The 12,324-nt window shown below is 41.4% G+C and overlaps 1 protein-coding gene across 5 annotated transcripts in view; it reads left to right on the top strand.

Annotated features, from left to right (window-relative positions):
- CARD19 (caspase recruitment domain family member 19) overlaps positions 1–8,371 on the top strand; it is a 37,592-nt gene extending 29,221 nt beyond the window's left edge. For 2 of the 5 annotated variants that reach the window (XM_035106313.3, XM_035106314.3), the window contains exons 4-6: positions 2,214–2,273; positions 5,668–5,739; positions 7,624–8,371. In XM_035106313.3, the coding sequence (XP_034962204.1) occupies positions 2,214–2,273; positions 5,668–5,739; positions 7,624–7,739 (248 nt within the window). In that variant the 3' untranslated portion in view covers positions 7,740–8,371. Of the gene's footprint in view, positions 1–603; positions 927–2,213; positions 2,274–5,667; positions 5,740–7,623 lie in introns of those variants that run through there. The other 3 variants (XM_035106315.3, XM_088662227.1, XM_088662226.1) reach the window with 2 other exon arrangements.
- The last annotated feature ends 3,953 nt before the right edge of the window (positions 8,372–12,324 follow it).

Genomic DNA, 12,324 nt, shown 5'->3' with positions numbered 1-12,324 from the left:
TCTTCAAAAGCCGGCGTATTTTCCAGAACTCTGCCATTCTGACTTTCAGAAACCATGCAGTACTGGAAACTTTTAAAGGTTTGTGAGAACACAAACATTAATCGATTCCATCTGTAGCTGTGGGGCAGCATGTTCAAGTAAGAAAGTGAAAAGATCCGTCACAACAGATACTTTTGGCTATATTTAAAGGTGAAGTAGCTTCATTCCAAACTAGAGTTCTAGGCCATTTTCCATTTGTGTCAAATAAACCTTTTGCATGATGCTTTCCAGCAAGCAATATGCTACACTGCAGCTGTGTGTAATGAAACCCCAGAGGACTTCATCCCAGTTGCAAAATGCCTTCAAATTTGAAGGAGACAATTCACAACTGCAAAGTCCAGTGTTCCTCAAACTTGGGTCTCCAGCTGTTGTTAGACTACAGCTGCCATCATCCCTAGCTAGCAAGACCAGTGGTCAGGGATGATGGGAGTTGTAGTCCAATGACAGCTGGAGACCCAAGTTTGAGGAACACCGGATCCCTTCCCACCAGCCATTTTCCCTCCAATACTATACCCGCATCGCATGCACACTCATAACTGTATTTTACCATTCCTATTATTGTAGCGTTCCAGACTCATGCTTACTTTGCCAACTTGGGTCTGGGAAAAAGCGTTGAAAAAGAAGTAGGAGGGAAGAGGAGTTTATGGGGAAAGCGACTGGTGTTTAAACCAATGTTTGAGAAATGCACAAATTGCACGTTCCAGCTACATTCAAACCAGTGTATTATCAAATGGTGCCAGGAAAATGCTTAACAGTTTGAGAGAAAACGAAAAACACAGGTTTGCTCAAGATTCTTCTAAACACAGGCATTGATCCCGCTATGCATCTTCTACACTTGATGTGAAAGTGGAATGAAAATCAGTGCTCACGTTATTGCAGCTAAATTAATCTTTGTTGTGCCGAGCGACCTGCTTCACCAGATGTTCCTGATGTTGGCTGAAAGGTGTGCTTGAAAGCATTTTCAGAAATTGGCAGGGTGGGATCCATGTGGCAGGCTGGTGCGCAGCACTCCAGTGCTTCTCCTGAGAGCAGCATGAAGGTTGATCTGCAGGTGCGACTAAGGATAAAAAAAGTCCTTGGAAAATACCACAAGCTGTCAATTGACTGTAAAGAGCACAAAGATTTGAGTGACCTTGGAAGACAAGAATTGTAGGCTTAAACAATGGCATTGCCTGTAATTAAAACTTATTTAGCATGGAAAGAAAATAGATATGTGGTTTAATACTTAGCCTATCATGAAAGTTCTCTACCACCCCACTTTTAAATGTTGTTTATTCGCCAACTTTGTATATGAAATGCACAAAGATGATAAGGTGGTTGCCTTTGGCCCTATGCTTGCAAACCAACCTACACAAATGTTTAAGCCAACGTATTTTACCACTGCCTTTTGTTCATATGTCAATGGCCCTAATTATGCCAGTGGTATTCGGAAACCCCTGTGATTCATCACGGGTTACCCAATGAGAAGATCAATAGTAGCCAAGCCAACATTATTGAGCTTTCCCTAGACTGCACAACCACAAGGGGTATATTGGTTGTGATCTAGATGCACTTTTGGATCACAAACCCAGGGGTGAAGCCTGCCCAGAGCCTGATGTGAATGGAGTGTTCCCCTAGAATACTCCTCTGTCTTCACTGTTCCTCCGCACAGAGGGGTGCAATGTCAGCTGTGCAGGAATTCCTTAGTAGAGAAGCCTGTGTGCAATGGGCTCTCTCGGGGTAGAATGGGTTGCTCAGTTTCAATTGAGTTAGAGGGGGGCAGGACCCATGGGCGCCTTTTACAACTGCACCTTTGCTGCTGCTTCGAGAACAGCATTTGGCTAAAACGAGGGAGTCAGTTGGGATGGGGGAATTAGCAGCCATTTTATCTTACGTTATTGTATTACCGTATTTACTCGAATCTAATGCTCACCTTTGTTGGCCAAATTACGTTCCGAAAATTAAGGTGCACATTAGATTAAGTGGCACATTGACATTTGCTGGCAAATACTATTTTTTTGTTTCAAGGTTCTGAAAATTGAGGTGTGCATTAGATTTGATGGCGCATTAGTCTCGAGTAAATACGGTACTTTGAAAACTGGTCCTTGCTTTCCTCACATTTTGCATGACGTGCTTCAGACGTGTGTTGCGCTGAATATTACACTAACTCTTTGGTGTGTTGCTTTTGTTTCTAGAAACCTCAGATTCCACAGGGATAAACCCTGAGAAGGAGAAATGTATTCTAAATGACAGGGGTAAATAATGCGTGTAAAGTATTGTTGGCTAAATCAATATTGGGCAGTAAGGTTAACAAGGAAAATATATATAAATATATGTTGCAATTGAATGTCATGATACTAATTCTAAGTGTGTCTGCTGTGGGCATGTGCTTTGGCTTTAAATAAATGAAATGTATACACGTATAATCAAGTTTTTTTCCCCAGTAGTAATTTCTGGGTTGTTCAAACTGATGATGATGATTGTTATTAATTAAATTTGCTTGCTGTCCTTCATCTGAAGAACACAGAGCAGTTCACAACATAAAAAATACATAATAAAACAAAAACAAGGAAAAACCCATAACCCCTTCCCATTTTATGTACAGTGGAACCTCGGTTTATAAACACCTCGGTTTATGAATTTTCGGTTTATGAACGCCGCGGACCCATCTGGAACGGATTAATTCATTTTCCATTACTTTCAATGGGAAAGTTCGCTTCAGTTTATGAACGCTTCAGTTTATGAACAGACTTCCAGAACCAATTACACCCATGCTTCAGTTTATGAACGCTTCAGTTTAAGTACTCCGTGGACCCATCTGGAACGGATTAATCCACTTTCCATTACTTTCAATGGGAAAGTTCGCTTCAGTTTATGAACGCTTCAGTTTATGAACAGACTTCCGGAACCAATTGTGTTCATAAACCGAGGTACCACTGTAATATAAAATCCAAAGTTTTCTAGGGATAAGTTTAGGAAACAATCTAGACACCACTGCAATTGACAGGCGTTGTGCAAGAGGTTGTTGACCCCATTTATCTCACTGGGGCATGCCACAGGAGAACTGTGTCCCTGATCTCTAAAGTACTAACTACAGTGGGGCACAGCCTTTTGCATCACATGTGTGTTGGCATTTTTAAACATTTGCATAGGCTTCAGTAAGTTTCTACTTTTAAGTGGCAAGCCTACAGTAGTGTTAACCAACGCCCATGGTTTTTCTTGGTACAGCTGCTGGGTTTGTTTTGTGGAGCTTCTGAGTTTGCAGATCTGTGCAGTGGATAAGCTTAAGGCAGCAGTGCAAATAATATGTGAGATGCCTGCTCCACTCAGCCGAGCTGTTCCGCCCTCTTAATGCCCTTGCCTCCTCCCTTTGGCCCTTACTGTGCACATTTAAAGCCAGAAGGCAGGGCGGGACACCAGCCATGAAGTTACGGTTAACGTTGCATCATGAAATAGCCTAAAACCTCCTTTTTTAAAAAAAAGTTAAATTTTGGGTCCAATCAGCACTGCACCCACTGACCCTGCCTTGATCTCTACACATTCAGAGATGCTGTTTTCACAGAGCCCACATGTGCACACTAAGGGACCCAGGTGGCACTGTGGGTTAAACTACAGAGTCTAGGGCTTGCTGATCAGAAGGTCAGCGGTTCAAATCCCTGCAACGGGGTGAGCTCCCGTTGCTCGGTCCCAGCTCCTGCCCACCTAGCAGTTCGAAAGCACATCAAAGTGCAAGTAGATAAATAGGTAAACAGCGTTTCCATGCGCTGCTCTGGTTCGCCAGAAGCAGCTTTGTCATGCTGGCCACATGACCTGGAAGCTGTCTGTGGACAAACGCTGGCTCCCTCGGCCTATAGAGCGAGATGAGCGCCGCAACCCCAGAGTCGGACACGACTGGACCTGATGGTCAGGGGCCCCTTTACCTTTACATGTGCACACTAGGGTGATGACTTTTTTACAACCTCATTTCCCTGTATCATAATTTGATGAGCTTTCATTAAAGATTAGATAAAATCTTACTTTCAAAGAGATTTGATTAAAAAAAACCTCACGCACAAAATGATTTTTAAAAAATTATCAGTTTTTTGACCATTTTTGAAGTCGCTGTAAGCAGATATAAAATTGAACCCAAGCTTTAGAGTCACATATATACAACATTATATAGGGTCATCAAACACACAAGGAAGCTTTTTTTAGCTGCAGTAACAGTATAGACGCTGCTAGAGGACGATATTTTGCTACCTCTCCTGTAGGTTCTTTTCCCAGCATGTCCGGCGGGGTCTGCTGGCTGAGTTTTGAGGTCCCAAAAAGGGGCTTTTACCTTGCGCAGGCGTGACATTTGTATACCCTATGTTGCTAAGAACACTCCCCATTGTGGAATGTGATACGAAATATATATAGAATTGTTAATACAATTTTATGAAATGGTAAAACGGCATACAAAAAAATTAAAAACGGTTTGTGCGTGACCTTTTTCAATATTTCAATGGAATATACCTCATTTTAGTCATTAATAGGCAAAAGTTCATCCATTTGTGCTACAGGAAATAATTTTTGAGGAAAAAATATGAAAAAGTTGTCACCCTAGTGCACACCCATATGTCTGAAGGCTCAGGGATGCAGGACCCAGGAAAATGAAAGGTTCACGCACGTAGTTTTTGTGCAAAGGGTGCCTTTGAGCATGTGGAGGGCAATGCTGGGACTGCTCATTTCTACCCAAAATAGCCTATTAGGGGTTATTAGGCTAGGAAGAGAAAAGAAGCCCTTTTTGTTCTATCGCTATAGCAGGCGTTAACGGCCTTATAGTAGTTGCCCACAAAGCTCACGTGGTTAAGGGTAGAAGGAAGGCTAAGGAGACGGGAAGGGAGAAACACAGGATGGTAGAGTTGGAAGGGACCACAAGGATGATCTAGTCCATCCCCCTTCAATGCAGGAATATTTTGCCCAGCGTGGGGCTCGAACCCATGGCTCTGAGATTAAGCATCTCGTGCTCTGCTGAGTTATCCTCTGGTCATCATAGAGAAGCCCGGTGGTATTTCTATAGGAATCATTTGGTTGCCTGAATAATGTTTTAATTAGTATATTCAAATAAGTAGCTAACAACAAGGCTGATTTAATTTTATAGACTAAAAGATATTAAAATTTCTGGGTTACCAGTATATCCATTGTTGCATGAGCAGGCAGAATTTCTCCTTCCTCTCCTCTCACTGCATCCCACCAGTTGTTCCCCAGAGGTTCCCCACAACCCTTCAGAGCACTTTTTGGGGTGTGCACAGGAGAAGAGGAAGGGAAAATTCCATTTCTCAGGTTGAATTCTGCTCAGTTTATACAAGGACACTGTTAAACGCAACCCTAAAATTTCCTCTCTTGCCCTGCGAGTTTTTAATGAGGATTGATTTTTTTCTAAAAAGAAAAATAAGTAGGCTACAAGCTATAGAGGCCTTCATAATGGTAATAATAATTGTAATAAAAAATAATTGCTGCAGGAAATGGTGATTATATATTATAGTAGATGAAGTCCAAAGCAAACATAATTGTGCCAGTTACATTTGAATCACTGTAGTCACAGTAACAACAATGATAACTGATGAACCATTAACATATAATTTTAATCCTCCTCTGTCGTTGTTGTTGTTTTTTTTAATTTTCTAGGCCCTACATTCTTTCTTGCCTGCTTCAGCATCGCCGCAGGATTAGCCTTCTACATGTATTGCTGTAACTCAGGTAAATTCTTGCCGTTTTTTTCCCTTCTGAGAGGATAGGTTTAGTAGTTGTCTTGTTAGCCTGTTTATCTTGGCATAAAACATGTTTGGGAAGTGTTCTTGCATCAGGCTCATGAAAGAACACACCAGGAAAGGCTGATGTGTGGGTCCCCAGCTATATAATTCATGGCTACACATTTTGGCAAGACTGACAGGTTCTTCATAAGCCGCCCAGAAGTCAGAAATATAAACTGGGTGAGGAAGATATACCTTGGCGCTACATGTGCATTCACTACTGCAGTCTCCAGTGTGGTGTCATGGGATCAGTTTCAGTTGATGTGGCCTGATGGTGTCTACAAGGTGCCTACAGCAACACAGCCAACAGATGACACTTACCCATCCTGGCTTGCTGAGGGGGGATACAGGATGTGGTCAACACATCTTTGTGGCCCTGGACATTTTGAAAGAGGTGGTGATCTGACAATTTCTGAAAAAGCCCATCTAGGACCCACACTGGTTTGCCAGAACAAGTACCCCCACCCTTTGAGGGGCTGGGGAAGTGATCAAGAGGTTTGTGGCACAACCCTTGCAAGTATTCTGGAATGAAACCAATTATCTTGATGATCCATTCCAGTTCAGATTTGGTTATGGGGACTGAATCGGCCTTGCTTTCCCTGATGAACGATCATTACTGGGAGAGGGGCCCTGTTGTTCTTATTTAATCTTTCACTGGGCTTTACATACATACATACATACATTTAATGCCTTTTACATGCACCTCAAGATTCGAAAGCACGTCAAAGTGCAAGTAGATAAATAGGTACCACTACAACGGGAAGGTAAACAGTGTTTCTGCGTGCTGCTCTGGTTCGCCAGAAGCGGCTTTGTCATGCTATATGCCGACTCCCTCGGCCAGTAAAGTGAGATGAGCGCCGCAACCCCAGAGTCTTGGACCACTGTCTGCAGTCAGTGAGGGAATGGATGAGGGTTAATAAATGGAAGCAGAAATGGTGCTAAATAGTGGTTCAACCACTATGCAACAGGATGCCTCTGAACAAAGACTCACACCATTGGTGATCAGTGTTAGATAGAACTGAGCTCCTCTAGTAGCTGAGTAAGTTTGTTCATGCAAAATCCTCGGTCCCGGTTCCCCCCTCCCCAATTTATTATTTTTCAGCAACCTAATCTTGGGAGGCGTGTGTGTGTGTTAGTTTTTGTCTATTGTTGGGTGGCTGAGAGTCACCCTTGTTGATCTACTGCAGATTACGCAGAGATCAACCAGCAATTTCCAATCCACTTCTTTCTGCCTCTGCTCTACCGTGTGTGGCCTTGTAAACAGAAGTGTTCCTTTTTTGTTTAATCCCGTGACCCACTTATTATTTGGGCTTTTTTTGCAGTGATTCCTTAATCCTGTATTGCTAGTCTTGGGAAGCTCTCTGTATGAGTTTAGTAATATGGAGAACGAAGCATTTTGGGGGTCCAAACCTGACGAGGCAAGACCAGTGGGAAAGATACTTCATAGTACAAAATCATCAGGCTGGTATAAAACATGCGGAAAACTTTTTATTATCCCTACAATTTGGTTGTCAAAGCTGTGAAGTTGATTTATAGCCAATTGTAGACTTAAGCAGAAGCAGTGATTTGAATAAATATTTTATTCATGACAAAAATAACCAGTCACTCAAAATTAGGTGAAGAACTCTTCTTTTTACAAATCACAATTTCTTCTGTTACTTAATTTGCAAGTCATAGAATAGAGCAATTCTCCTTGGCCAAAATTCCGGCAAGTTTTTTTTGGGGGGTCAAATATCATTTTTGGAAACAAAACCCATTATGGCTGCAAATCTGACTCACTTCAGCTTTTTTCTTATTTCCATCCCCTCCCCCTGTTCATGTTTCATTCTAGATTCAAAAGTCCTAGGAGGAGCCAAGAAGATACTGGGGTTCTCTCCAATCATCATAGGAAGACATGTTAGGAATATTTGTATGTTGTACATGGAAGACGCACCAAGAAACAACTAAGAATAAACTGGCTCACCAGTCTAGCATGAAATTTTCCTGCCAGTGGAAGAGCTACATTGTCAAAAGATATGCTATTTTCTTATACCAAAGATATAACTAACCTGTGGCTTCAGCAGTGTATATTTGCTGCTTCCAAGGGCTTTCAAAGGGTCAGCTATATATGCCTTTTACTTGTGGGAGTGGATGTTTTTATTTTTTTGTACAAGCTTAAATTATTTATCACTTGAATTTTTTAAAAAAGAATTTTTAATGCAAGCTTTTTAACATGTGCCCTAAGTCATTGCAAAGTCCTCTCATGTCCTGTATTTGTATTCTATTCTGGTCTAGAGGCATACCAAAAAGTGATTCCTTCTCCAAGATGGGCAGAGAGCTTTCGCTCAGTGTTTGAACCCTAATACCTGCTTGGGGGGGGGGATCTTTATCCAGACAGCTATGAAATCCACATGGAGTTTCCCAGCTTCACAGAGAACAAACAGAAGGATTCTACTGAATATCAGTGTAAACTTTGTGTTACTGCTGGTTGAAATTTCCTCAGAAGATATCATGCTTGGTGCATCAGTTAATCCATTAGCAATGGTGGGAGATCCTATGTGCAAATAGTAAACTCAGGTGGATTCAGAAAAGGGAACTTTTTTTAAAAAAATATGCAAACTTTAGAGCAACACTTGAAACAAATTAACCCCAAACCTTTTTCAGATATAGAGGTTGTTTTCTTCCTCCTCCTCCTCTTCTTCTTCTTCTTCTTCTTCTTCTTCTTCTTCTTCTTCTTCTTCTTCTTCTTCTTCTTCTTCTTCTTCTTCTTCTTCTTCTTCTTCTTCTTCTTCTTCTTCTTCTTCTTCTTCTCCTCCTCCTCCTCCTCCTCCTCCTCCTCCTCCTCCTCCTCCTCCTCCTCCTCCTCCTCCTTTTAAATGGTAGACTGCATGTTCTTTCTGTACGTTGTATGCAAGAATTCAAAAAACAAACGCCTGTCTTTTTGCTAGTCCATCTGTGCAAGATTTACTGCCTATCCTAGGCCAGATTCCAGGTGCCCTGTTTAAGGTAGGAGGGGAAGGGGGAGATATTTAGCAGGGTCCAAAATCCTGACCTGTATATGTTCAAGGTTAAATTGAGGAGGGTGGATTCTGCAGTTTAAGAGCTTTTGTTTTTGTACCTCATGATACCTATAACAGTGTTACTAGTAAGACCCCCCCCCAAAAAAACCACACAACCCTAAACCAAAGCCACACCTCCCCATGCTTTTTTGAAGCTGGGTGGGACCCAAATTAATTGGTGCCTCTGGAATCTGTATAGCACCATTTAATTGTGAAAACTCATATAAAACCAAATAAAAAAATTCCTTCCAGTAGCACCTTAGAGACCAACTAAGTTTGCCATTAGTATGAGCTTTCGTGTGCATGCACACTTCCTCAGATACACTGAAACAGGAGTTTCATATAAAACCAGTGAGCTGGCCAGTAATAGAAAGATTACTGAAGCATAACTTGTGGTCTGAAATGTGTGTGTGTGTGTGTGTGTGTGTGTGTGTGTGTGTGTGTGTGTGTGTGTACATGCAAATATTCTCTCATCCTCCCTAAGTGATTACCTGCTAGGTTCCACCTTCTTTCTGTGGGTTTCTAAGGACTGTTTTCGTTCGACTTCCGGAAGGGTAGTTATGTTAGTCTGTTGAAACAAAAGCAGTAAGAGGTATTGTGTATTGTTAACAGGTTTATTTATGGCATAAGCTTTTTTGGAACTAGAGCCCACTTCGTGATCGGATGAAATGGACTCTAGTCTATGTTACCTTATGCCATAATAAATTCATTTTTTCTTTAATGTGCCACAATCATAGAACTGTTGACACCTTATTGTTTTTTCTTTTGCTAAGGACCTGATTCTAGTAGAAATTGGAGTTCTTGGTAAAGTCCAGAAGTAAACGAAAAGTTGCAAGAACTCGGGCCAGAAAGGATAATTTCAAAAAATATTCACAAAGTTTTATTCAGGATAACTTCCAGTAAATATCAACATCAGGACAAGGCCCTGTTTCGATGATTCTTCATCAGCGAGGTTTCTTAGGTCTAAGTGTACCAAGTATGTTTGCAAATTTTTTGAAATTATCCTTTCTGGCCCGAGTTCTTGCAACTTTTCGTTTACTTAAGGACCTGATTCTGACACAATGCTAAACTATGGTTTAGTGCTATGTGAACTCACAGAGTTCAGAACTTTTTGTTTTCAGTTAGCCACAGTTTGTCACTGAGTATAAACCCTGAACCCTGGCTAATCTTTACTATGGTTTAAGTATACACCCTAATTTCATAAACAACAGTTTGAAGTTTGCCTGTTTTCTTAAACCATTGTTATGAATTAGAGTGGAAGCTTCTGGTTTCCTCATGGGTGTACAAGGGGAGCCCTGGGGAGCTAATGAGTCTGAGACTCGTTAATGTAATGATTGGGGCCATAAAATGTGGGGAGCTGGAGAATGGCCATAGGAAGCTCTGGGGTTAGGCTTTTCATGCTGTTTGTATAAATTAAATCAGAACACTATTCATAGGTGGAAAAAAACATTTTTACTTACCAAGTTTCACTATTGCTTGGCAGACCTTAAAGCTAAAATGACATCAATAAGGTTATGATGGATGGATGGGTGGGTTTGTTCGTTTTTTAACTTAGCCTCACTTGTGTTGTTTTATTTGGTTTTCTGCACTGTTGTGTAACTTGAAGAGGCATTTGACTTGATGGCTATAGCTGTAGCCTCTTTTCAGGGTTTACCTTACAGATATATCAGATTTAAGGTGTCACTGTCACCCATAGCTGCCAAGTTTTCCCTTTTCTCGCGAGGAAGCCTATTCAGCATAAGGGAAAATCCCTTAAAATAAGGGATAACTTGGCAGCTATGCTGTCACCTAAAGAGACTGAGCAAAAACATCTGAGACCACACCCAGCAGCAGCTTCATCCACATGCATTTCCTAGAATCACCACGAGAGGGAGAAGGAGCACCACAAGCTGTATGTGAATTTCTTTGCAATAAACTACACGCAGCTTTTTGCATGCATTGCAAGAGAGGCCAGTATAGAAACGCTAGATTGTTAACTCAGTCTTGTTCTTAGCTTGGCTAAGAGAAGCACCGTTGTGTTCCTTTCATCAGATTTACGTCCTAGTATTTCCTGTGTGGTTTGAAAAGAACACTGAGGTTTCAGATATGCCAACAGAGAGGCACTTGGATTTAATGTTAGCAAATAGAATTTAAAATGAAACACGAGTTCAATTACTGCTTAGGATTTAGGCAATCTGTATGGAAGAGTTAAAAAAAAAATTACAGTATCTCCCTATACTCCCCATGTGTAGGAGCATGTTATAAAGTAAGAATTAGACCAGTGAACTGAGCTGTGTTTCTGATTGCTACCTGGATTTTCCAATTAAATAAATGAGTCTTAGTTACAAAATAATGTCTTTTAAATCGAGGCGTCAGCCACTTATATTCTACACAGCAGTAGGAGTCAAGTGCTTAGCCGTTGGTCATTTTAAAGACATTTTGAGACAGGAGTATAATTCCTAGTGTGGAAACTGGTAAGATTTTGACCGTCTGGAAACTAAAGAGCTTCTTGCAGTCATGGGGGAAACTGGGGTCTTGTGGAGGCTCCTGGGGCAGAATGGCATTTTTCACTTAACGTCCCTGTTCCATTTCTCATGTTGCTCCCAAGAGACCCAGAAGATTTGAGGGACAAAAGAGCTGCAGTTAAAAATGAAGATCAGTGAAAACTGCACCCCCATTCAATTAATAGGATTATTATGTGAGCAGACGGCTGCTTATAGGACATTTTCACCAGTGGAACCTTAGGAGTTAAATCAGGAGATTTATTTAGAAAAGGGGTATTACTTACTTATGTTTCAGAACATGCTGTAATGGAGGCTGTGACAGGGCAGTGTGTACCTAAGAATTCCTAGAAATCTCAAGCAGCTTCAAAGTTTACTTTTAGTATCAAAGTTAAAGACAAATAAATCAGGTTCGAAAGTTAAGCTGTGGCTCCAGCGAGGATTGAAAGTAGTTTTAAAGTGTCACACTGGCTATGTGGCCAATATATCAACCAATTCCAAAGTAAACAACTCACGCCATCATGCTAGAAGCATCTAGAAAGAGAAATTGCATTTTCTCTCTCTGAGCAATACCAAGAAGAGTTAAAGAGCAGGTAGAATTCTGGATTTTTCTCTCTCCCACTACTTGCAGGGACAGGAAATAAAGCATTTTGATGTTGTAGATCAGTGGTTCCCAACAGGTGGTCCGGGGACCCCCAGGGGTCCACGAGCTATGCCAGAGGGGTCTGCAAGATGCTATTAGAATATTAGAATAAAAAATATATTAAATATATTTCATATGATAACAGATTTTTTGTTTTGGCCGCTTCCTGTATGAGCAGAGTCTAGCGCAAAACTAGAATTAGATAGAGGCAGTAGTTCTGCTGTATGCCGTTAGGTGGCGCTTTACAAATTCTACTAACGCTCACCTCCCCAAGATGCTTTGTGCGCGTCGGCTTCATTTGTGCGCTACTACGCAGGTACCCTGTCTTCTCCATTCCCCTCCCTCCTCCCTGGGGCGTGCTACCTCTTTGC

This window comes from Zootoca vivipara, chromosome 2 (genome assembly GCF_965207765.1).
Source record: "Zootoca vivipara chromosome 2, rZooViv2.hap1.1, whole genome shotgun sequence".
Classification (NCBI taxonomy): Eukaryota; Metazoa; Chordata; class Lepidosauria; order Squamata; family Lacertidae; genus Zootoca; species Zootoca vivipara.
The sequence above is the reverse complement of the archived record's forward strand: the minus strand, read 5'-3'. Positions and strand labels throughout refer to the sequence as shown.